A 26,778-nucleotide genomic window follows, 5' to 3' on the forward strand; every position below is an offset into this window, starting at 1 on the left:
TTCCCAACCCTACACAAAATGTGTACATTTCTAGCCATCTTTGAAAACCGAGTCAGGTAAAGAGCTTTTTTTTCTGGCTTTCAGGGGCAGTGGTGTATTTTAAGACAGGCTTGAATAAGCTAAGTAGCCAACATGCAGAGGGAAGCATACATTCTTGTCTGATTCTCTGAAATAATAATACTGGTATAGGAATAATATTGCATTTTATTATGTAAAGTGGTCTCTTGCATCAAACAACACAACAACAGTTTCAGTCACCTCCTTGTCTGAAGGAGAAGTGGCTAAACAGGTTCATGTCAAGCCATGCATGTTTTCAAAACACCACACATTGGCTGCTACTGTAGGCTGTATCATAGAACAGTTATTTCCATGTTAAAATGTTATGGGACGCATTTTCTCCATTGTTTTTTATGGTAGGCCACTCTGGTAGGCCTACATTATGACCAAATAGCCACAGTAGCTTACTTGGTGTGGCCACAGTAGCCTACTTGGCCACTGTTAAAACTATCTTAAAGCGGGTACAGTAAACACGTCCCAGAAGTTTAATAGAATTTTCATAACATTCAAGTTTCCTCTCAGCAGACCAAAAATGTGCTCAATGCCGGAAAAGTTTTGAGGGAAAATTGCCTTGGACTGGGAGTTGCTTAGCCTTAACCCCAAATGATGGCTATTACACATTTTGACTGATCTAAATAAAATGCTGGAGGGTTTAATGTTGAGCTATAAAAAAGGAAACCTTGACTTCAACCCTAAAACACCCACAGGGACTTGGGATAATGTTTCCCTCATCTCACAAAGAGAGTTAGGGTTCATTATTATGTCTCTGGGCAGGGCTTGAGGATGACCTGGGTCTGATTCACTGAGGATGAGTGAGATGACAGGACATAGGAGGGCTAGGAGAGGGGGACCTGGGGGAACCATGAAGCCTAATGCTCTTGAACGGACTCAAATGACAATGAGCCACCCAAACTGACCCCGCTGTATCCACAGACACAGATCATTACATTAAATAGAAGGGCAGGGACTGAAGAGGAGGACAGGCAGTGCTGAGCCTGTGTCCTTGATGCCTTTTAAAAAGGATCTAACATACTTACCTGCAGAGTTGTCAAGAGTTGAGACAGAGAGGAATTTTCGGAGAGATTAGTTTTAATGCACATTCCAAATGGACTGTGACCGGCTGACACTCCATGAAGCGTGAATTCGTCTCACATAATCGCAATGACAAGGTTGTTCAGCGTACAGTCAAAAGTAATTTGCAAAGGGCAAACAAAGTGATACTTGAGATAAAACTTCTGACACGTCGGAGGCTTTAATTTTGTTAAATCATTCAATAGCATGACAATTGCTATAAATATATGGCCTAGCAGAATATCGTCCCCCTCCCCACTGTTCTTACTGTTTCACTCCCCCACATGGTCACATGGTTGGACTTACCCAATAAGCGTTCCCTTGGAGTTGCGAATGAGGCCAAACAGCACCAGCAGGCAGATGAGGATGTTGAACAACAGCAGGCCCAAGTAGCCCAGCCACCTGAGGTGGAAAACAACAACACCCAAAAGAACTATAGACCAACTGACTGAAGAAACCCGAAAACCTGCTGACAAACGCAGCACAGTACAGCAAGAAAAAGGAGAAGTTATCTATGACCACTGTACAGTTCACATTGGTACTGTTAAAGAAATATAAAGGGTACAAACATGGGGATTGCTTTAAACATACACAAAACAAAAAGGAGATGTGATTTGAAGTAAACTTCCCCTGCGAGATGCTAAGAGAGGCAGTGTTTGAGATCTCAAGAGGAAGCAGCAGCGAGGGTCGGCTGCTGAATCAGACTGATTTAACTGTAAGGGTGTTTCCACTGTTGACTCCAGTTGTCTCTGTTAGCTACTTTCACACTCATACAGATCCAACTGAACATTACTGACTGGCTGGCTGGACAGTTTCACCAGGAGAGAGATGAACTATTCAACTGTGAAATTTACTGAGGATATCGAATAAACTCTACCTTATACTGCATGGGTGTTAACACGAGTTACAGGAAGAGGGATGACTGTGTTGTGTGTTTTGGGTTTCATCCAGTATCTCCTCCCACTAAATGGTTAATTTGAGGGGTTTTCCCAGAGAAATCTGAGGTCTGTTCAAGTTCATATTAGCTTAGTCATTTTCTGAGTATTGATGGGTTCTGACTTATAAACTAGAAATATCCTTAATCATGTCACAGAGGAAGAGAGAGGAATGCAGGACGTGTAAGTACTGACAGAACATGTTATTGTTAATTATCAAGTATCCTATGGAAATGAGGAGTGCCATAGTCTGGTTTCTACACCCGAAGTTAATGGTTATCTGTAGGAGGAATGTATATGGTGGAGGCAATCACATGGTTGCAGTCACTGATAAGGGTTGATAGCTGTGGATCAGTGAGGAGTGAGGAATGAGGTCAGGTCAGGTCACATTAAGGGAGAAGGAACAGTTTATTGCCTGCATCACTTAACTTCCTGCCTAGCAATAAACATGTAATGTTTAGAGGGAAGGAGGATACTTCACCCAAATTGGGGTATATATACTTGTGCTGGTGGAAACATGTCTTTGTCTTATGCAGCTGTGGGACCCAGTGGGTGAATAAACTTGGTTGAGCTTTACTAATCGTCCGTGAGTTTTCCTCGGTTCGTTTAAAACCTAACAGTATCAACTTTGAGATGATTCTCTCTCTAAAAGGCCTAGCAGTAGAATTATGCGGGACGACATCGGCATAATCATACATCTATGAGGGACGACGTACTGTTCACTTAAACTGCTAATCCTGTATATTCCTCTCAGAGTGGAAGCTGTGTAGTTCTGTTCACACTCCATTAAACCGAGGTTGCTGTGAGCTCCTGTATGTAAATGAGGCAGCAGCAAAAGTAGCTAATAATAAAAACTCACTAATCCTTACCTTGAAATACAAGCAATGTATCATACAACATGACAGGAAAACAAACCTGAACTACATTCACCTACAATAGCCGAACAAAGTAATGAAACAAAACAAGCCTCAGTTCTGGTAATGGTTTTGGTGAACAATAGAAATTGTATGTCCTGAGATGTCATGTATTGAGACTCCCTGTCTCTCACCTGTACCAGTCGTAGAGCTCGATGTTGACGGCCAGCTCCTCCAGGGAGATTTCTCTGTTGTCCCAGAAGGGGATCTCCACCATCTGCCTCACCAGCTCGTCCAGCTGGCCCTGCAGCTTCTGGATGATGGACAGGTAGTCTGTGTGCTTGGCGTACTGGCCCTCCAGCTGCCCCAGACTGCCATCCACCGTCTGCTTCAGGGACCCCGTGCTGTCTGATACCTAGGTAGTAGGCACAGGGAGGGACACGCAAGGTCACAAACAACCCGCTCCTTATGGGGATGGACAAAATGAATAGTCTTTATTATATTATATCGTATCTATGTGGGGTTAGCAGGGGAATCATTGCTCCTTATAGTGATCAACAGTATGATAATTGTGAATGGTAGGCCCAGCCCATGTTATGGCTGTGACAGTAGAGATGTTGCTGGGGTGTCATTATTTCGATGGGAGTTCTGAGTCTTACCAGTTTCTGCACTCCTGCCACCGTGCGGTTGGCGTGGCGCAGGGAATACGTCAGCCTGTTCACTCCGTCACAGGTCTCGCCGTTCCCATAGAAACCAACAGCAATGCCGGCGCTGAAGGGAGCCAAAGGGGAGTAGAGGAAGTGGTTAGGAGGAGGAAGAGGGATCGGCACAGCACGGCAGAGAGAGAGAGAGCGAGAGAGAGGGGGGGGGGGGGGGGGGGGTAGGTAGGCGTGTGAACCCTACATCAACCCTGCCAGGGATAGATCTGAACAGGCTCCAGCAGAAAGCCTCTCTATACAGAGTCCATAGCAACCAAGAGGAATGGAACAGCAATGCCCAGAGCCCCATGCCAGAGCTGACAAAGGCTGCACTGACACAGGAGATCAACCCTTGCCCATTCATGGAGGCCGTAGATTATAGGGTGAGCTGTCCTGGCAATCACAAAGACCTACTGCCAGCCAGCTAGCGCTAGACCAGTGGTTCCCAACCAGGGGTACTAGGACCCCTGAGGGTACTTGGCCTATCCACTTGAGAAGACTCATGAGACCATAGGCCTACTGGTAAAATACACATGAGGTGGTACTTCAGGGGTACTGCGGGCAGAGCAAAATTCAGGTGGTACAGTAACCAAAAAAGGTTGGGAACCACTGCACTAACCTATAAACAAGTGGTATCAAATGCATTACAGGTGGCAATATCCAACACTACATTTCTGATGCAAGTATCATCTAATTACTTGCATAAACATTCAGTACATTATAGTGGTCATCAATTCCAACTTACTAGCCACCTATCAAATACTGCTACCAGTAGGCCTTTTGAAGTCTGTGTTGTCCTTTAGAATAGAATGCAATAACATTTAGTCTCTCTCTCTCTCTCTCTCTCTCTCTCTCTCTCTCTGTGTGTGTGCTAATAGTACGTCAAAAGTAATATTAATCAAACAATAACTATTGACCATGCCAAAAGAGTTGAAAAGGAACGTTTTGAGTGAGGAAAAGAAGGCTTCATTTCTGGCTTTACTGGCAGAGGGATACAGTTAGCGTCAAGTTGCTTCCATCCTTAAAATTTCAAAGACGGCGGTTCATAAGAACAAGGTCAAGCAGCAGACATTGGGGACAACAAAGCTACAGACCGGTAGAGGTTGAAAACGACTCTCTACTGACCGGGATGACCGCCAACTCATTCGAATGTCACTCAACAACCGTAGGATGACATCAAGTGACTTACAAAAAGAATGGCAAACGGCAGCTGGGGTGAAGTGCACGGCGACGACGGTTCGAAACAGGCTCCTAGAGGCAGGGCTGAAGTCGTGCCAAGCTAGAAAAAAGCCCTTCATCAATGAGAAGCAAAGAAGAGCCAGGCTGAGGTTTGCAAAAGACCATAAGGATTGGACCGTAGAGGACTAGAGTAAGGTAATCTTCTCTGATGAGTCCAATTTTCAGCTTTGCCCAACACCTGGTCGTCTAATGGTTAGACGGAGACCTGGAGAGGCCTACAAGCCACAGTGTCTCGCACCCACTGTGAGATTTGGTGGAGGATCGGTGATGATCTGGGGGTGCTTCAGCAAGGCTGGAATCAGGCAGATTTGTCTTTGTGAAGGACGTATGAATCAAGCCACGTACAAGGTTGTCCTGGAAGAAAACTTGCTTCCTTTTGCTCTGACATTGTTCCCCAACTCTGAGGATTGGTTTTTCCAGCAGGACAATGCGCCATGCCCCACAGCCAGGTCAATCAAGGTGTGGATGGAGGACAACCAGATCAAGACCCTGTCATGGCCAGCCCAATCTCCAGACCTGAACCCCATTGAAAACTTCTGGAATGTGATCAAGAAGATGATGGATGGTCACAAGCCATCAAACAAAGCCGAGCTGCTTGAATTTTTGCGCCAGGAGTGGCATATAGTCACCCAACATCAATGTCAAAGACTGGTGGAGAGCATGTCAAGACACATGAAAGCTGTGATTGAAAATCAGGGTTATTCCACCAAATATTGATTTCTGAACTCTTCCTAAGTTAAAACATTAGTATTGTGTTGTTTAAAAATGAACATGAACTTATTTTCTTTGCAATATTCGAGGTCTGACAACACTGCATCTTTTTTGTTAGTTTGACCAGTTGTCATTTTCTGCAAATAAATGCTCTAAATGACAATAGTTTATAGAATAAAACAAAAATGTTAATTTCACCCAACCACATACCTATAAATAGTAAAACCAGAGAAACTTATATTTTTGCAGTGGTCTCTTAAATTTTTTCCAGAGCTGTATATATATATATATATATATATATATATATATATATATATATATATATATATGTCTCTTAAATTTTTTCCAGAGCTGTATATATATATATATATATATATATATATATATATATATATATATATATATATATATATATATATATATATATATATATATATATATATATATATATATATATACAGTGGGGAGAACAAGTATTTGATACACTGCCGATTTTGCAGGTTTTCCTACTTACAAAGCATGTAGAGGTCTGTAATTTTTATCATAGGTACACTTCAACTGTGAGAGACGGAATCTAAAACAAAAATCCAGAAAATCACATTGTATGATTTTTAAATAATTAATTTGCATTTTATTGCATGACATAAGTATTTGATCACCTACCAACCAGTAAGAATTCCGGCTCTCACAGACCTGTTAGTTTTTCTTTAAGAAGCCCTCCTGTTCTCCACTCATTACCTGTATTAACTGCACCTGTTCGAACTCGTTACCTGTATAAAAGACACCTGTCCACACACTCAATCAAACAGACTCCAACCTCTCCACAATGGCCAAGACCAGAGAGCTGTGTAAGGACATCAGGGATAAAATTGTAGACCTGCACAAGGCTGGGATGGGCTACAGGACAATAGGCAAGCAGCTTGATGAGAAGGCAACAACTGTTGGCGCAATTATTAGAAAATGGAAGAAGTTCAAGATGACGGTCAATCACCCTCGGTCTGGTGCTCCATGCAAGATCTCACCTCGTGGTGCATCAATGATCATGAGGAAGGTGAGGGATCAGCCCAGAACTACACGGCAGGACCTGGTCAATGACCTGAAGAGAACTGGGACCACAGTCTCAAAGAAAACCATTAGTAACACACTGCGCCGTCATGGATTAAAATCCTGCAGCGCACGCAAGGTCCCCCTGCTCAAGCCAACGCATGTCCAGGCCCGTCTGAAGTTTGCCAATGACCATCTGGATGATCCAGAGGAGGAATGGGATAAGGTAATGTGGTCTGATGAGACAAAAATAGAGCTTTTTGGTCTAAACTCCACTCGCCGTGTTTGGAGGAAGAAGAAGGATGAGTACAACCCCAAGAACACCATCCCAACCGTGAAGCATGGAAGTGGAAACATCATTCTTTGGGGATGCTTTTCTGCAAAGGGGACAGGACGACTGCACCGTATTGAGGGGAGGATGGATGGGGCCATGTATCGCGAGATCTTGGCCAACAACCTCCTTCCCTCAGTAAGAGCATTGAAGATGGGTCGTGGCTGGGTCTTCCAGCATAACAACGACCCGAAACACACAGCCAGGGCAACTAAGGAGTGGCTCCGTAAGAAGCATCTCAAGGTCCTGGAGTGGCCTAGCCAGTCTCCAGACCTAAACCCAATAGGAAATCTTTGGAGGGAGCTGAAAGTCCGTATTGCCCATTGACAGCCCCGAAACCTGAAGGATCTGGAGAAGGTCTGTATGGAGGAGTGGGCCAAAATCCCTGCTGCAGTGTGTGCAAACCTGGTCAAGACCTACAGGAAACGTATGATCTCTGTAATTGCAAACAAAGGTTTCTGTACCAAATATTAAATTCTGCTTTTCTGATGTATCAAATACTTATGTCATGCAATAAAATGCAAATTAATTACTTAAAAAGCATACAATGTGATTTTCTGGATTTTTGTTTTAGATTCCGTCTCTCACAGTTGAAGTGTACCTATGATAAAAATTACAGACCTCTACATGCTTTGTAAGTAGGAAAACCTGCAAAATCGGCAATGTATCCAATACTTGTTCTCCCCACTGTATATATATATATATAAATATTATCTCTCTCTAACTCCCCAACTCCCTCCCATTGTGAGCACTTCAATAGGCATCACAATCACTGCCTCCCTGCTGACTGAGAGACTGCCGAGCCAGACAGCCCAAACAATAGCATATTGACCATATGGCCACTCTCATGCAAACGGGAGGAGCATTCCATGTGTACAGCAGCTTGTTGAAGGACAGTCCATTTACAGTTCACACACGTGACGTCAGATGGAGGACGGGCTCCATACAGACAGAGAGAGAGAGTCCTCCATTATTTTCAAGAGTTTCAAAAGGTTCAGAGCTATAAACTAAAGCAAATAGGCCGATATCATGATGACATCATTGTAAGGCAGTTGGAGCGACTGCACAAGCAAGATGGAAGAATATCTGAGGGCAGTGTATCAAAAGAGGCATTCTGGTAAAACAGACTGGCTTTTAACATTGTAGTGCAGGATTTGAAAGCTTCACTGCCATTATCCTACAGTATGTTTAAAGCAGGTACGTTCAGTTGAGGTTCTCAGACAGATGTCATCTTCCTAAGGCTATGGTCACATGATTTTCAGCAGCCGTAACAGAGTTCCCATCATTCCTGCAAGGCAGTAAATATGCCAGGATGATCTGTATAGGGTGTGGGTCCATGGCAAGGCCAAACAAAGGGTTCCTCTGGCATTGATAAACATCTAGCTTGTCCATCACCAATGGAGCCAAGACCAGGCCATTGCAGTAGCAGTTACCAAAACCTTTAACATTTCAAAAGATACGTTTGAGTGTCATGCATTTAGGGCTGCAGCAATAACTACGCAACATCAACGGACACAAAGTCTACTCAACATAATGTCTCAGTTGAACTAGAGAACCTTCAAGGACAGATCAGGAGAATATCTCTGAACAAAGAGTTGATCTGAATTCTACGATGCAGCCACAGCAACAGTGATATTATATTTTGACCCACCATCAATGACTTATGAAATTGCCATGGCAACCACTCCAGAGCAAAGTTAAAGCGGTACAATACGACAATTACCTCAGGAAGGGGAGAAAGAAGCAGAGTCATAATGATTATAGACATAAGACAAGGTAAGCTACTTCAGAACAAACCTGGAGAAAGACATTAAAATCATCCCCTGCATAAAATCTATAGACACAAAGTGTTGAAAGCGTTCCACAGGGATGTTGGCCCATGTTGACTCCAATGCTTCCTACAGTTGTTTCAAGTTGGCTGGATATCCTTTGGGTGGTGGACCATTCTTGATACACTCAGGAAACTGTGAAGCATGAAAAACCTAGCAGTGTTGCAGTTCTTGACACAAACCGGTGCGCCTGGCACCTAGTAACATACCCCGTTCAAAGACACTTAAATATTTTGTCTTGCCCATTCACCGTCAGTGGCACACATACACAATCCATGTCTCAATTGCCTCAAGGCTTTAAAAAAAATCATTCTTTAACCTGTCTCCTCCCCTTCTTCTACACTGATTGAAGTGGATTTAACAAGTTTATCAATAAGGGATCCTAGCTTTCACCTGGTCAGTCTATGACATGGAAAGAGCAGGTGTTCTTAATGTTCTGTACACTCAGTGTATATTGTGAAGACTAAACTGATCTAGCCCTCCTACGCTGTCTAGACATTGTGTAAAAAAAACAGACTTCAACGAAGGTCTGGGGAGTTTGCTGGCCATGGACCCAAAATGTCGATATTTTGTTCCCCGAGCCACTTAGTTATCACTTTTGCCTTATGGCAAGGTGCTCCATCATTCTGGAAAAGGCATTGGTCGTCACCAAACTGTTCTTGGATGGTTGGGAGAAGTTGCTCTCGGAGGATGTGTTGGTACCATTCTTTATTCATGGCTGTGTTCTTAGGAAAAATTGTGAGTGAGCCCACTTCCTTTGCTGAGAAGCAACCCCACACATGAATGGTCTCGGGATGCTTTACTGTTGGCATGACACAGGACTGATGGTAGCGCTCACCTTGTCTTCTCCGGACAAGGTGTTTACGGATGCCCCAAACAATCGGAAAGGGGATTCATCAGAGAAAATGACTTTACCCCAGTCCTCAGCATTCCAATCCCTGTACCTTTTGCAGAATATCAGTCTGTCCCTGATGTTTTTCCTGGAGAGAAGTGGCTTCTTTGCTGCCCTTCTTGACACCAGGCCATCCTCCAAAAGTATTCGCCTCACTGTGCTTGCAGATGCACTCACACCTGCCTGCTGCCATTTCTGAGCAAGCTCTGCACTGGTGGTGCCCCGATCCCGCAGCTGAATCAACTTTAGGAGACGGTCCTGGCGCTTGCTGGACTTTCTTGTGCGCCCTGACGCCTTCTTCACAACAATTGAACCTCTCTCCTTGAAGTTCTTGATGATCTGATAAATGGTTGATTTAGGTGCAATCTTACTAGCAGCAATATCCTTGCCTGTGAAGCCCTATTTTTGCAAAGCAATGATGACGGCACGTGTTTCCTTGCAGGTAACCATGGTTAACAGAGGAAGAACAATGATTTCAAGCACCACCCTCCTTTTAAAGCTTCCAGTCTGTTATTCTAACTCAATCAGCATGACAGAGTGATCTCCAGCCTTGTCCTCGTCAACACTCTCACCTGTGTTAATGAGAGAATCACTGACATGATGGCAGCTGGTCCTTTTGTGGCAGGGCTGAAATGGGATTAAGTTCATTTTCATGGCAAAGAGGGACTTTGCAATTAATTGCAATTCATCTGACCACTCTTCATGACATTCTGGAGTATATGCAAATTACCATCATCAAAACTGAGGCAGCAGACTTTGTGACAATTAGTATGTGTCATTTTCAAAACTTTTGACCACGACTGTACGTTTTGTTTATTCCATATGTAACTCTGTGTTGTTGTTGTTTTTAATCGCACTGCTTTGCTTTACCTTGGCCGGGTCGCAGTTGTAAATGAGAACTTGTTCTCAACTGGCTTACCTGGTTAAATAAAGGTTAAATAAATAAGAATAAAAACAGAGACCTGCTGTGAAGCCAAGGTGAATCTTAACTGTCATGCACTTTGTGTTGTGGGTTAATAATCTGCCCATAAAGATTTGGGTGGATGAGAAAACAGCTCCTTCAGCTATAATTTAGAAAACATGAGTTTTGTGTTGTGGGTTCAGCCCCCAAGCCACCTAAACAAGTAAACAGTTTAATCTGTTTCCTCTATTTGTTTAGTACTTCTCAGATTATGGCATCATTGTCTAGACAGAAGCCCAGCCACGAGTCTCAAGGCGCTGAAATGGAAGTCCTTCTGCTCATCTAGGGACACACAGATGGACAGACAGTGAACTGTAGACAGTCACTGTCTGTAGCTGGTACATACATGATCAAAGGGGAAATAGGAAAGCAGCCACAAAGGCACAGCAAAATGGCCTCATGGCAAGAGACAGGAGAAGGAAGGAAGGACGGACGGACAATAAAAAGGGCCGATAACTTCTGCTCTTCATCTTTTTCAATGTATTTCTGTTCACCTGTTGACCACATGTGAAAAGAGGCTATGGCTCTTCATGGATCCACCCAAATAAATAATATAAATAATATAAATAAATAAATAAATATTTATATAAATTCTTTAAGGCGGTTTTCTGTGCTGCGCTGCGTTCAAGGACACCTTTTAAGAATCCAACCATCTGCTTTGTGCAGTTTATGTTCAGCAATGTGAAGGTGAAAAACATTTTTTCACTACAAATCTGCCTGGAAACAAAGCCCTATTCTCTCATCTATAATGCTATGTAAGTAATCCTCTGGGATCTGACTGTTAGGCCAGATACTTGTATAAGCATGCAGTCTCAGAGGAGCCATGAGAAAGGGAAGAACAACATGAGAGCAGAGCACAAAGTACTCCCACGCATACAGAAAGCTGAAAATGTCTTCCAAATGGAGGACGCCCAAGAGAGACACACATTAAAATCTTCCATATCCCCAATAAAGAGTTCATTTATTTGTGAGAGCTTGTGAAATCCTTTTATGACCTTCTTGCTGACTCAATTGAGGAATCTTCCTGTTTTTGTCACATCCATTTTAACACTGGGCTTCACTGAATCCTGTTTTCACTTCTCCTGAGTTGGTTCAGTTCAGAGCCATCTTGTTGGATTTAGCTGAAATCACAGCAGAGCGGTTCACAAAAGCATGGAGACTTGATGAGCATGTGGGCTGCATGACAATTACTCTCTCTCTGTGTGTGTGTGTGTGTGTGTGTGTGTGTGTGTGTGTGTGTGTGTGTGTGTGTGTTAGTAAAAAACCTGCATGCGGTATGCCAATTCAGTTTGATGCCACGTGAATGACAGGCAGTGTAAGTTCATGGTCCAACTGTCATGAAACTTGAGAGAATCTTGATGCATTTTTTACTGAAGTCTTGCATAAAGCTCATGATTTGAGGGAGTCCTAACATTCACATGCCCATCCTCTGTCACTCTGTTAAGTTTTGGCTGCAAAACTTGAGGTTGTCTAGATGAGAGGAGTTGTTGCTGCTTGCACATTTTAGCTGTGTTATTGCATAATTAAATATTATGGAAATCCCAGGCAATAGCCTAGGAAGCAGAACTTATTTTCATGTAAATCTGTTTTAGGCTTGACATTGAGTGTGTGATAACATGTCTCTGGTTTGTCTTCAACCTGCTGTAAACTCACTGTGCTGGTCGATGACAGGGGGATGGAACTCAGGCAGGCATTAGAGATTAGATCTGGACAGATACAGTGGGGGAAAAAAGTATTTAGTCAGCCACCAATTGTGCAAGTTCTCCCGCTTAAAAAGATGAGAGGCCTGTAATTTTCATCATAGGTACAGTGGGGGAAAAAAGTATTTAGTCAGCCACCAATTGTGCAAGTTCTCCCACTTAAAAAGATGAGAGAGGCCTGTAATTTTCATCATAGGTACATGTCAACTATGACAGACAAAATGAGATTTTTTTTCTCCAGAAAATCACATTGTAGGATTTTTAATGAATTTATTTGCAAATTATGGTGGAAAATAAGTATTTGGTCACCTACAAACAAGCAAGATTTCTGGCTCTCACAGACCTGTAACTTCTTCTTTAAGAGGCTCCTCTGTCCTCCACTCGTTACCTGTATTAATGGCACCTGTTTGAACTTGTTATCAGTATAAAAGACACCTGGGGCGGCAGGTAGCTTAGTGGTTAAGAGCGTTGTGCCAGTACCCGAAAGGTCGCTGGTTCTAATCCCCGAGCCAACTAGGTGAAAAATCTGTCGATGTGCCCTTGAGCAAGGCACTTAACCCTAATTGCTCCTGTAAGTCGCTCTGGATAAGAGCGTCTGCTAAATGACTTAAATGTAAAATGTAAAACCTCAAACAGTCACACTCCAAACTCCACTATGGCCAAGACCAAAGGACACCAGAAACAAAATTGTAGACCTGCACCAGGCTGGGAAGACTGAATCTGCAATAGGTAAGCAGCTTGGGTTGAAGAAATCAACTGTGGGAGCAATTATTAGGAAATGGAAGACATACAAGACCACTGATAATCTCCCTCGATCTGGGGCTCCACGCAAGATCTCACCCGGTGGGGTCAAAATGCTCACAAGAACGGTGAGCAAAAATCCCAGAACCACACGGGGGGACCTAGTGAATGACCTGCAGAGAGCTGGGACCATATATAACAAAGTATTGAGAAACTTTTGTTATTGACCAAATACTTATTTTCCACCATAATTTGCAAATAAATTCATTAAAAATCCTACAATGTGATTTTCTGGATTTTGTTTTCTCATTTTGTCTGTCATAGTTGACGTGTACCTATGATGAAAATTACAGGCCTCTCTCATCTTTTTAAGTGGGAGAACTTGCTCAATTGGTGGCTGACTAAATACTTTTTTCCCCCCACTGTATCTCATTTCTGGCATTGTCTTTTTGAACACCTAAACATAAAGCACTTAAAAAGTCATGTTATCTGCCTGCTTTGGCAGTCCTGAATCACTGACAGAAAAGTAAGAGAAACAACAACGCTCTGTAGATTTCTGTGAAACTGCACAGGGGTGTAGTATGGATGACACAAACCGGATTTAATGTTTTCTAGACACAGAAACTCCTAAACAATCAGGGCGGTCAAAGATAACACTAAGCCAACAAACTAGTGGGGTTGTTGTGTATTTCATCTCTGGCTGTGTTTCCTGTTCCAAGTTTCCACCACAGTTACCAGTCCCCAGAGGGAGATGTGCTTTGTTTGCCCTGAACACAAACCCATAGCTCCAGCTCACCTTTCCATCCTTCAGAGTATAAGAGGAAGAGATTACCCTAGCTAGCACTACTTCAGGAAATGGCCAATCCCATCCACTCATTGGATGCAGGGTGAAGAGGAGTAGACTGGCTCCCATTTTAACAGGAGGTGTTTCCCTTGTCAACATGACACTTGATTTAATCCCCTCTGATGTCAGATGCTCTTGTGTAAAGAGGACTGGGGAGAGGGACTGGGGATGTTATGTCACAGGCAAGAAGAGTTAAGCCTATAAAGACCTGCTTTTAAAACTGAGCTTCAAATTCACTACTTGGTTTTATGGGGGAGATTGAACATTTGATATTATTTGTTATCTTATTGAGAACTTGTGGTCAATACTCAAGAGGCGGGTGGACAAACAAAAACCCACAAATCTGACAAACTCCAAGCATTGATTATGCAAGAATGGGCTGCCATCAGTCAGGATGTGGCCCAGAAGTTAATTGACAGCATGCCAGGGCGGATTGCAGAGGTCTTCAAAAAGAAGGGTCAACACTGCAAATATTGACTCTTTGCATAAACTTAATGTAATTGTCAATAAAAGCCTTTGACACTTATGGAATGCTTGTAATTATACTTCAGTATACCATAGTAACAACTGACAAAAATATCTCATAACACTGAAGCAGCGAACTTTGTGAAGACCAATACTTGTGTCATTCTCAAAACTTTTGACCACAATAGAAAATCTATATACAGTGTGTGCAAATGTAGTAGGTTATGGAGGTAAGGCAATAAATAGGCCATAGTGTATTAACACTGGAGTGATAGATGTGCAGAAGATGATGTGCAAATAGAGATACTGGGGTGCAAATGAGCAAAATAAGTAACAATATGGGGATGAGGTAGTTGGGTGGGCTAATTACAAAATGGGCTGTGTACAGGTGCAGTGATCGGTAAGCTGCTCTGACAACTGATGCTTAAAGTTAGTGAGGGAGATTTTTGCAGTTCGTTCCAGTCATTGGCAGCAGAGAACTGGAAGGAATGGCGGCCAAAGGAGGCGTTGGCTTTGGGGATGACCAGTGAGATATACCTGCTGGAGCGCATACTACGGGTGGGTGTTGCTATGGTGACCAATGAGCTAAGATAAGGCGGGGATTTGCCTAGCAGTGATTTATAGATGTACCTGTTTTGCAAGGCTAATTACCAAACCACCCACTACTACGGTTACTGTTTATATAATTAATGGCAGACTGGATTTATTTTCTCCTCTTCCAACAAGGCTTCCCTGCACACAGACTGACTAGGGATGGGCATTTGAAATGTTTTCACTATTCGAATAATATCATTATTTTTTCCCCCGGGATATCCGAAATACATGATTTTTTTGTGAAACCTTTGTTTCACTAAACTTTGTGAAACCACCTTGCAAGTTATGTTCCGACCTTTTGCTGTTCCTGTTTTAGTAGCACTTGTCCCGCAATGGACGGTATCCGTAATTGGTAGACGGTTCTGATGGAAAGGTCGTTGTTTGCGTCGCCGAGCAGTGCACAAGAAAGTTTTAAATCCAATTGTTTGAGGCTACCACCCACCTCCAAATCAAAACCAAACATTCCTTGTTGTGTTCTCACTTATCGCTCACACCTGTCTGTGTTTCACACCTGTTTGTCTAGCTAATTAGCCTCGCAATTGGGCAACATGCTGCTGCAGACGGGAAGTAGAACGGAGCGTGTCCGTACAAACATTGACATCCATGTTTGCTTTTGATTTGAAGGGGTGGTGGTAGCATTAAACAATTGGATTTAATACTCTCTTGGGCACTGCTTGGCGATGCACACGACAAACTTTCCATCAGAACCATCTACCGATTACGGATACCGTCCAACGTGGGATACGTGCTGCTAAAACAGGTACAGTCATTGGCTGAGTACTAATCTCGCACGCTTCTCTTATATAATGCCCTAAGATGGAACATTACGGTTAAAATAACTTTACAAACTGTAATTAACTGTATACGTGATGGCGAGCCTCGTAGGGATTCAGATTAAACAACAGCCTACCTGTTACCTTCTCATTAAGGTAACTTAATTTTTCCCCAAAAAATTCCGTCATTTGTATTCCTTTTTGTGTTGATTAGAAATATCCCACTTGCTAGGCTACATATGGAGCCTCTGACTGTAGTGCCGCTTTGACTGCCCGACAATAACAACAAGCTACACGCGTGAAACATGTGAAGGCTACCGGTATGTCTTTTTTTATGGGTTGCACATCATAAAAACTACATTCAAAAGTTTGTTGTTTTATTAAATGAAGAATTTCAAATGTCATGGTATATACTTGTATTTAGCAATGTCACATCATTTTAGTTAATGCAGACAAAGCCTTTCCATTGTTAAAATAGGCCTATAATTTTATGGTGCCAAAAAATTTACACTCGCAAGTAATCGAATATTAACATCCGTTCGGATATTCTATTATCAATTAACCGTGCCCATCACTAGCACAAACCACATGAATTATACATTAGCATGAAGCACAGAGAGTCTTGCTCAATTCATGAAAGCTCTGCTGCTTATTATGGGTTGTGCTCCTTCCCAATGGGGAGAGACCCTCTCATAGACTGTGAAAGGAGGGCAGGGCGAAGTGAGGTTTCGATTAATCTCTTCTCCCTACCAGCATAGATGGGAGTTGATAAGACTCCCGCAGCCGTGAAGAAATATTTTAGGCTGCCTGGGCGTGCAGAGACTTGCATTGTGTGGATGGATTAATTCTCACAGGTGGGCCAGAGAGGCAGCAGAGAGACTCCAGAAGCTCATTGTGATGGCAGCAGCAGGTGCTGACTGTCATTACTCAATGGGGGTTCAAGGAGGCGAGAGATCCATCATTCAGATTCAGCCAGAGATGAAATTACAGTTCAGGGAGAGGTACCATCCTCCATCTGGGTCACAGCCCCTTGAAACAGAAGGCTGGGAAGTGCCTATCCCACAGACAGATGGAGGGAGACTGAGGAGGGAAGATGATAAACCCTTCATCGGTCATAAATACTGCGCTGTGCCACAGACACTACAGGAGCGGCCATTCTGGCCAATAGCTTTGTCTTAAGAGATCACTAACAAAGGGGCAGCATAATCGAAAAGGAAGGTTTTTCTAGGATTTCTAGGTCCATTATTTTGACAGACAGCATTGTTCATTCCCTTGTCTGTCACTGCCACTCAGAACATGACCCTTTGTGAGACCCAGGGATTCCAAAGCTTGTCTGTGTGACTGTGGTGGACTCGCCTGTCGTTCTTCCAGACAGCCGTGTAAATCAGTGGTTGGGAGGCACTCTGGAGGGAAGCACTCAGAAACAGACAACAGTTTGGTCTGGTTTCCCACTGGACTAGACACAGAGCGACTCTTTGATAGTGAAAGGGCATATTGTCCTTAACATTTACCCCCTACTTTGCCATCCCATTGAAGTATACTGAACAAAAATATAAAATGCAAAATGCAACAATTTCAAAGATTTTACTTAGTTACAGTTCAAAGAAGGAAAATCAGTAATTTGAAATAAATAAATTAGGCCCTAATCTATAGATTTCACATGACTGGGCGGGGGCGCAGCCATAGGAGCCATGCCCAGCCTAAAAGGGCTTTATTACAGACAGAAATACTCCTCAGCAACTCCCCCCCAAGTACTGCCAAATTCTCTAAAATGACGTTGGAGGCGGCTTATGGTAGAGAAATGAACATAAAATTATCTGGCAACAGCTCTGTTGGACATTCCTGCAGTCAGCATGTCAATTGCACGCTCCCTCAAAACTTGAGACATCTGTGGCATTGTGTTGTGTGACAAAACTGCACATTTTAGAGCGGCCTTTTATTGTCCCCAGCACAAGGTGCACCTGTGTAATGATCATGCTGTTTAATCAGCTTCTTGATATGCCACACCTGTCAAGTGGATGGATTATCTTGACAAAGGAGAAATGCACACTAACAGGGATGTAAACAAATTTGTGCACAACATTTGAGAGAAATAAGCTTTTTGTGCGTATGGAACATTTCTGGGATATTTTATTTCAGCTCATGAAACATGGGACCATCCCTTTACATGTTGCGTTTATATTTTTGTTCAGTATAGTAGGCCATCTAGTGTTGCTAGCTCTGCAAGATTTACACTTTTTTTGGTGTATCCTAATTCCTGAAAATATACCACCTATTTTACTGTGCAGTTCAAAGGATTCTAACTCTAAACCACTAGAGTCCCCGAGTATCCCTCTGCCTGCTCTGTTCTGAGCCAGTCCTCTGGGTCTTCTTCTGTGTCCTTTGTTGGCTTCTGAGAGAATGTTGCCATGGAAACTACAGTGGGCACTCATTTGTAGCATGATTTCAGTTTGAATGTGGGAAATCCTTTATTTTCTATAACTTTTTCATTACTTTCCAATACATTGCTTGATGACTACGTGCAGAGACGAGGCCTCACAAGCTCACGGTTATCATGTCTGTCCCAGAGCATATGGATGTTGGCATGGTGTTTGGTAAGGAAGCAAAGTTTCAGACTGAGAGGCTGAAAACTGGCATGGTTCTATGGCAATTTTGACTGCAGTGCGGAGCAGGAACTTGCATATCAATGATGCAAACTAAAGCCTAAATATGTATGGCTGGCCATTAAAATAATTAGTGATTCAGTCTAGAACTGTTCAACAGCTGCGATCCATTCAACAGCTGAGACCCATCGCATAACCACAAAAAATGCTCTCTGTGTAATACTTCACTATTCATAATCATACAGAAGATTACATCACACAACAATGCCTCTCCAACTTCCTCTTGTTCCACTTATTCAGTGTTCTGTGGTATCAACTTACTCTCTAAATAGAATCAATATGTCCTCATCTTTCTCTATAATAGCATCTCTCAGTCAGATCACAACAACCACTTCAACAGCTTTAAACAAATCAATACCACTCCCACTATAATTAATCCACATATTATGTTTATCCAAGAAGTCAAAATAAACTAATTGATAATCCCAGAAAGACCTGGCTTTTCCTTAATTAGGCCTAGTTAGACTAAACATATAGATTTGTGAATGGTATTGCAGCTTTGTATGTTGTATTTATAAGTATAATCGTTAGATAGCCTAGACTAAGAAAGGAAACCTAATAGCCTAGATACAAAAAAGTAGCAGTGACTGAGGGTCATTTCATTTGAGGCAGACAGCAAAAAGTACATGGTAGAGGGATTTGTGGTTTCAAGCCTCAGGGAAGATCCTTTCAATCCTGTGCACTTCTCATTCCCTGCTTGAGCAGATTTCACAGCTGCTAGATTGTTTCAAAAATGCAAACACCAGATGAGAAAGGGGTTAACAAGTAAGCCCAAGTAGCTTACTCTCCAATTGAGAGCTCCAATAAAGTAAGGAGAAGATTAGTTCTAAAAATACCACCATCTCACCACAGTAGTTCGACACTAAAGCTGCAGCATCTTGCAGATGCTACGCCTACCAGGAACTTAAACACTACATCTCTTCCACAGCAGAGAAGTTGCGTGCATATACAAAACAAAATAATTTCTCAACGAAATTCAGTTTATGGGTCAAGGTTTAGAAGAATTGTGGGGGTCCTGTGTGTCTTCCCCAGACTACACCATGCAACCCATGGTTTGTGAAGGCCAATGTCACATGAAGGTCTGCTCTTGTATCCTCAGTTCAGAAGGGGAGAGATGTAAACAACAATAAAAGCGGCATCAGACAGCGTGCGTCAAATACCTCCTGTGTCCATTATGAGTTAGGAGACAGCAGGTCACACAGCTCTGCTCTCCCTAGAGTTCAGCATCCAGCAGAGTAAACTATCCATAAATTCTAGGGGTCTAATGGTTCACCAAACCCACGGTTCGGTACGTATTGCGGTTTTGGGGTTACGCTTCAGTTTGGTTTCGGTACAATGGGAAAATTAAATGCCATTCACAATGTTCAGCATTCACAATGTTCCTGGCATTGTCTGTTGTGACTGGATTGTTATGTTGGGCCTCTCAATTTTCCACTCTGATGCTGCGTTTGTAACTAAGTGGGAGGTGGGAATTTACCAGTTGTGAAGTCGTAGATACCAGTTGGATGCATGCATTCATGTGATTTGAACTCGTTGAGAAACGCCGATTGGCTAATGGCCAACAAGCTGCGTCAACCATGTACTAAAAGTACATCTACCATGCTTGTAAACAAATTATATAGTTAAAAAAACACAATAATAGATAGCTTTTTATAGCTAATGTTTTGTTGTTGCATTTAAGGCCATTTCCTTAGTAGGTGATGTCAGAGGTCACCATGTGGGAGAAGTGGGTGCTCAAGATGATAGAAGAGTTTCCCACTAGTAATTACCAGTTGGAGGGCCATTCAAGTGGATTTTTCCCAGTCATATGAGGTAAATTCACAATTCCCTCTTGGTTATGAACGCACCATGATAGTTGCTCAAGCACTTTTACGAGGGGCTGAAACCTTCCATTCTCAACCACCGTGAATGGGTGCATATCCGTGGCTACAAACCAAAGACTGTAAAAAATAAACAGTCTACCAATCGCTCTTGTAATTTCTTTGGCCCGGTCAGAATCAGCTGCCAAAGAATGCTTGAATGCAGAGGGGAGACGATGTTGTTGTTGCTTCTTAGGTTTCTGTCTTGCTCTGGTATACTGGGGTGTGAACCTATTTGAGGTGTGGGCAGCTGCATAGGCTATTCTCGTTGAGCGTGGCGACATTCTATTAAGCATTTATCCACAACTCTGTCTATCGGCGTTGTAATCTACTGGGAAGCCAAAATGTTCCCAAACTGGAGATTTAAACGATGATGGAGGATTCTCCAATTCTGGTTTATCAACCCCACCACCCGCCTTCATACAGAACTAGTTCCCGGCTGCGCTTCACAAAAAGGACAGTTTGATATGCGCCAATTAAAAGGAGAATTTTGATTACAACGTGCGCAAAGGCTCTAGTTGTTTTTAACGGAATAGTCTGAAATGTACTCAAGAGGCAGAGGCCTACAACGCAGCGTAAGCATAGCCTATAGGCCTAGTGTTTTCATTTTGTACTGTGAATAAGTTTTTTTATGTATTCATTCGGGTTCACAGTACGGACTGAACCGAGGTCCCTGTACTGAATGGTTCGGTACGAATATGTGTACCGTTAAACCCCTAATACATTCCCTCAGGCAGACTAGGCATGAGGTCTTAAAGCCAGTCACCTATGACACTGTGGGTGGTGCTCATTCATCTCAGAGGAAGGGTGCTGGCTTTGTGCTAGGCATCAAGGAGGAGATTAAAGGCACAAACTGCTCCATCATGCATGGAGTACGCTTATGTCTGTGCACTACAGGGCCAGCCGAGGAGGTTAAGGGGTGATTGTGAACATGGCTAATCCGAGGAGGTTAAGGGGTGACGGTGAACATCGCTAATCCTTGCATTGTCGTCTGCAGTCCCAGGCTTTACATGTTGAAATTAGAGATGGCCCACCTCATTAAAGCTAGGCCTATATTTTGGGTAGTGAACCAATGGTCTGTTGAGTGATCAAAGCCTTATGTCTTTCCACGTGGGACTCACCTGCAGACGAGCGTGGCGATGATGACACACCAGGCGGTGCAGCAGCAGTCGGCGTTGGGCTGCTCCTCGCTCTTCTTCCGCCGGCAGCACAACCAGAAGGAGTAGAAGAGCAGGAAGAGGAGGTCCAGGGCCAGGCAGGCTAGAGCCACGCCTCCCAGCAGCAGGATGGACTGAGGGGGGAACAAGAGGAGGACAATGAGACATCATCTCACACACAATGAATAGCAAAGCAAGGCTTTCAGAGGTTTTTACAAACATACAACCGATGGTGAAAGCTTTCAGAGAAACAATGTAGAATGTAGATGGAGAGATAAAGGAGCCAAGCATCCAGGATCCAATTTTTTACTGCATAGCTGTTGCCCGTTGGAGTGATATTGGGGGAATGGGGATACCTAGTCAGTTGCACAACAATGCATTCAACCTAAATGTGTCTTCCGCATTTAACACAACCCCTCTGAATCAGAGAGGTGCGGCGGGGCTGCCTTAAATCGACGTCCACGTCATCGGAGCCCAGGGAGCAGTTGTTGTTGGGGGTTAACTGCCTTGCTCAAGGGCAGAACGGCTGATTTTTCCACCTTTCCGGCTCGGGGCTTCGAACCAGCAACCTTTTGGTTACTGGCCCCACGCTCTAACCGCTAGGCTATCTTGCACATCAAGTCTGCAAGGAATGAGAAGCTATTAAAGCAGATATACCCTCTGACCACCCAGAGGAGTCACAAGGTAATGAGATGGTCTCTCTGATTATTAACTATGCCCTTTGGCTCGTCATAGCTCATTTACACCAGATCACAGCCAATTAAGGGTTATCATCATAACTTTGAGAATAACGGAGAAGACAGAGGAGAAAAACCTCAAGCCTCATTAAAAGTCCCCCATCATGAACAAGCACAAACACACCATCATAAGGCGCAAACACTGTCATAGCCTACTTAAACAGACACATAGAAACCATCATCCTAGTCCCTAATATCATCACACATGAATAATGTGTTTGTTTCCCTGTCCGCATTTTGAAGATTCACTTAAAGCCAGTTCTCATATGCTCCCAATCTGTCTGCTTTACAGTAACTTCTGTCTTATGATTCATTGTAATGGATATATCCTGTATGAAATGTGGGCTTGGCTTGATATCAAATAACTCGATTTTTGTGGACCCAGTGAACTCCTGTTTCCATGTGAGCACTTCAAAATGACTGGAATATTGAAGCTCACAAGCTGCTATCTTTCCCTTTCAATGTGTGCCATGTATGTCTCACCTACTCTGTGTAGGAATAAGTACAGGGGGCTGGAGAGAGCATTGTGTTGGCTCAGGCCAGACCAGAGAGCTTGTGACTTTATAGGAAGTGGGATAAAGAGAGTCAGGGTTCGTGTGAGGAGGCGACTTACTTCTCCAGCAGAGGGAAAATAGAAGAACATCTGGAGAGGAGTGGCATGGTCAGAGTCTTGGGTGACCAGGGCCCTGGGCTTAGCACCGCTCACTGGCTCTTTGCTGCTGTCAGATGTAAATTTGCAGTGGTTTGCCGATTGCGATACTGTATACCATTAAAATGCCCAGATAGCAGTGGTCATGATTTGGCTTCACTACCTCATGGATATCAAGTTGAGAACAAACGTGCATAGGACATTATCTTTTTGTTCTCCTCCACCTTTTCCTGTTGTTGTAACGCCTTAAACGAGAATTCATCCAGTATTACTGTACATTTTCCCTCAACAATAGCTGCTCTGTTCTCCTATGAGATATCAAATGATTTCCAAAATGCAGCCCAGTTCCTTTAGGCAAATGCTAAATAAGGATCTAATTTTAGGCACTGCCTGGGCTCCAGTCTTCTGTTCTGCGGACAGAGAAAAGCGAACAAAAAACAAGGCATTCTCCCTAAAATGGAACAGTGGATAAAGGGAAATGAAGACTTCTTGACTTTAATGAGTTTTTAGATGCATTTATTTATCTAGCCCATCTCAGGCAAAATGGCATTAATTATTGCACATGAAAAACAAAATAGACTATATACTGCCAACTGTATGCCAAGTAAAAATTGTTTAGAAAACAAATACTTTTTTCAGTTCTTAAATGAAAAAGGATGTTTGCAGAAGTTGGTAACTATCTGTTTATGAACAAACTATTCTGGATGGAGTTAAATGAGTGTCGGGTTACTGTTTATCTATCCATCCCATTGCCTAGTCACTTTATCCCTATCTATATGTACATATCTACCTCAATTACATCGTACCCCTGCACATCGACTCGGTACTGGTTCCACGTGTATATAGCCAAGTTATCTTTACTCATTGTGTATTTCTTCCTCATGTTATAATTTGTCTATAATTTCTCTTTTTTTCTCTCTCTGCATTGTTGGTAAAGACCCATATGTAAGCATTTCACTGTTGTTTACAAAGCATGTGACAAATCAAATTTGATTTGATAATTGTAACCAACTGGGCAGAGCTAGTTATGAGCTTTATGAAGCATGAATCAACCATTAAGACATGAATTTGAAGTGTTCTACAGTGGTAAATGAACCACTCTCACAAAGCCTAATCTCAGAACAGGGGAAAGAGAACAGGGGTCTATGTGGAAATTGCCAAGTGGTTTAAAAGTAAGGCAAAAGTGAAGGGGAAACGGAAAGCTGCAACTGAGCAGGAATGCAGCTAAAACAAGCCAATCTGGGAGCGTGGCCAGTATCAATTAAGATATGACTGTTCCCCTGATTTAGCCTAATGCCGAAAGAATAGCAAGAGCCTGTCTTCTCTATTAGCAGTGTAGCCTTCTCAACTTGGGAGTGTAAAATCATATCAGCAAGACAATTTATGTAGGAGGACACTTTAATCGCCTACAGGTAATGTGGATCAAGATGATAAGAAAGTGGGTTCAATACTGACGTAAACTCACTAGTGACAAGTGGAGTCCTGGCTAGGCTGCAAGGCAGATGTCATGGTCTGGGATCAGATCTTACGACATAGAGCGTTGATGTGAAAAGGCACCCATTTGCTGAACCTTGGAAGTCTTAGGGTGAATGTGCGTGTGTGAGAGAGAGGTGCAAAGAGAGAGAGAGAGAGAGAGAGAGAGAGAGAGAGAGAGAGAGAGGAGGTGAAGGAGAGAGAGAGCGAGCGAAAATGTGAGGTATGTTTGAGTAATGAAAAGGCATGTCAGTGAGTGAACGAGTGAACTAAAGAGACTGAATAGCCTAAGTGAACCAGCTTAGGCTAAATATGATCAAACAAAAACAACATAACATCATTATCAAATGCATCTCAAGGCCTAATGACATGTTAAGTATTGTGCTAGAGAAACAAGTCTATTGCGGAGTACTGTAGGTCCACCACCAGTCCCATACTTCAGCCTGCAGCACACAGGGAGAGGGCAGGCACTTCATATGTAGTTCACACAGTCAGTGGGCCGCTCTCTCACGTTTGTATTCCTGTGGGGGAATCCAGGCAGGGAGTTCACTGTAATTACACAGATTTAGATCTAGACAGTTTTTCTTCCCTTAGTCGTCTGATAGATTAAACAGGAAAATACCGGCACTCTGGTTCTCTAAACAGATGCATTTTTCAGTAAGATCAGCCTAATGGGCTGCCCCTGTGCTCTTGGTGAATGGAGGCCTCTCCATTGAAGCGCTTTATTGAGACGGTTTCCCTGCCCTGGAGAAACAATATCTGACCTCAATTACAGTATCTCACAGAGCTCCATCTCCTGGGCAGACATCTTGTTACCTAGTGCTATTATACCACTACTTCATGGATACACTGTGCAAACATTTTCAAATACTACATCTGCTGAAATGCAAGTATGGACAATTCATACACTGAGTGGTTAAATAAATGGAAAATAGGCAATGTCACTGTCTGACTTAGTGAAGTTCAAATGGGCTGGAGAGGAGACGTACCATCCTGTGCACAGGATGCTGGCATATTTCAACCCCTACTCATCTTCCCAGCTTCTGATCCAAGACAATGGGAATAGGAGTTCAATGCTGACTAATAATGACTTTTTTCCATTTAAAAGTCCTTCTCTACCTTTTAGTCATGATTTCTTTCATATTCACTCTCCACTGTTGTGATTCAAATTTCAGGAATTGGGAGTTTCGTTTTTCACATACCGGTAGTCAAAATAACACATCATGGTCCATATGTGTTCCATTAAAGGGCACTTAAGTTTGGCTTTGAATAAGACACATTGCCATGAAAGAATAGCAGACCCAAAGGGAAGAGAGGAAGTAAAAAGTGCTGACTCAACTGTCACTCTGTCCTTTACAATCAGGTTTCACTTCCAGGTCAAACAAATTCCCCACATCCAAAATGAACTGCTTGATGAACATATGCAGAAGGATGCAGTGACAAACCTGTAACAGCTAGGAGTCTTGTGTCACACCAGGCGAACAAGCTGACACAACAGATTAGCACCTTGTTGCCCTTTTCCACTCCCTGTGCATCAAGGCACATCATTAGATGACACTATGTAAAGACAAAGTAATTGGATAAATACCATTGCAGTTTAGGCTAATGTGCACAAACACCCCAGCACACCAGGTAAACAGAAATTGGTTTTCTCGTACATCTCACTGTGCTATTGGCAGTGTGGATGTCAACATACTTGCCCTAACCAAAGCAGCCTAGTTAGAAAAATAGACATTTATGGCCAAGTATGGTCTAAATCAAAATAATATATATTTTCCCCACTCCTCTGGCCAGCCTGGGCTCTCTCCTGGTTCTCTGACCCAGGTAGGAGAGGCTAAAACCATGCTGGCCCTGTCTGCTCTCCTCACCCCAGTCTGCCCACACCCAAACAAACCCAGCTCCAGTCCCACACCCATCCATCACAATGGCAATAGACTGCCTCTCTTCTTCCACCTCACAAACCTTGGCTCTGGTCCACGACTTACAAAAGCTGCCTTGTGACAACCCCCCTCCATGTTGGCCTTCAGAAGAGAAGGAATTTTTGTTAGACAGCCATCTTCACTCGTTTCTCACTATTGGCAAAACGTTTCTAACTCCTTTATAATGCACAAATGAAGAAAGTGGATGAATGTGTCATCATTAAGACATCATTGGATATCAGAATGAACAGCATGAAAAGCGTGATTACTGTATGTATGCCTCAGGACACATTTAGCATATATGCCTGGTTAGGCCTATAGATAACCTCTGATTTGGCTCACAGAGGTTAAGGGGAGAATTGGCGTACTTGGGAACACAGGCATACTCAAAATTGATGTGGACACTCGAGGCGGGGGAAAAACAAAGCATTGACCAAAACAAATCCTGGCTTTTGTCGTACCCTGTCGACAGACTGGCAATTATCTCTCATTTTGAAATCCACTTCAACACTAATTTCTTAGCGCTCGCCGTTAAAAAGAGAAATGGGAAAAAGTTCACTGATAAGTGCATCGAGGACACAG

At 43.0% G+C, this 26,778-nt stretch overlaps 1 protein-coding gene across 1 annotated transcript in view; it reads right to left on the minus strand.

Moving 5' to 3' along the window:
* Positions 1-26,778, minus strand: part of LOC311145868 (protein tweety homolog 3-like) — a 62,035-nt gene that overhangs the window by 25,506 nt on the left and 9,751 nt on the right. Inside the window, exons 2-5 of the mRNA XM_084182217.1 lie at positions 21,383-21,552; positions 3,577-3,688; positions 3,112-3,332; positions 1,435-1,530 (exon numbers count right to left, since the gene is read on the minus strand). Of these exons, the coding sequence (XP_084038343.1) occupies positions 1,435-1,530; positions 3,112-3,332; positions 3,577-3,688; positions 21,383-21,552 (599 nt within the window). The remainder of the gene's footprint in view (positions 1-1,434; positions 1,531-3,111; positions 3,333-3,576; positions 3,689-21,382; positions 21,553-26,778) is intronic.

Source organism: Coregonus lavaretus (genome assembly GCF_964263955.1).
Source record: "Coregonus lavaretus genome assembly, chromosome: 2".
Lineage (NCBI taxonomy): Eukaryota > Metazoa > Chordata > Actinopteri > Salmoniformes > Salmonidae > Coregonus > Coregonus lavaretus.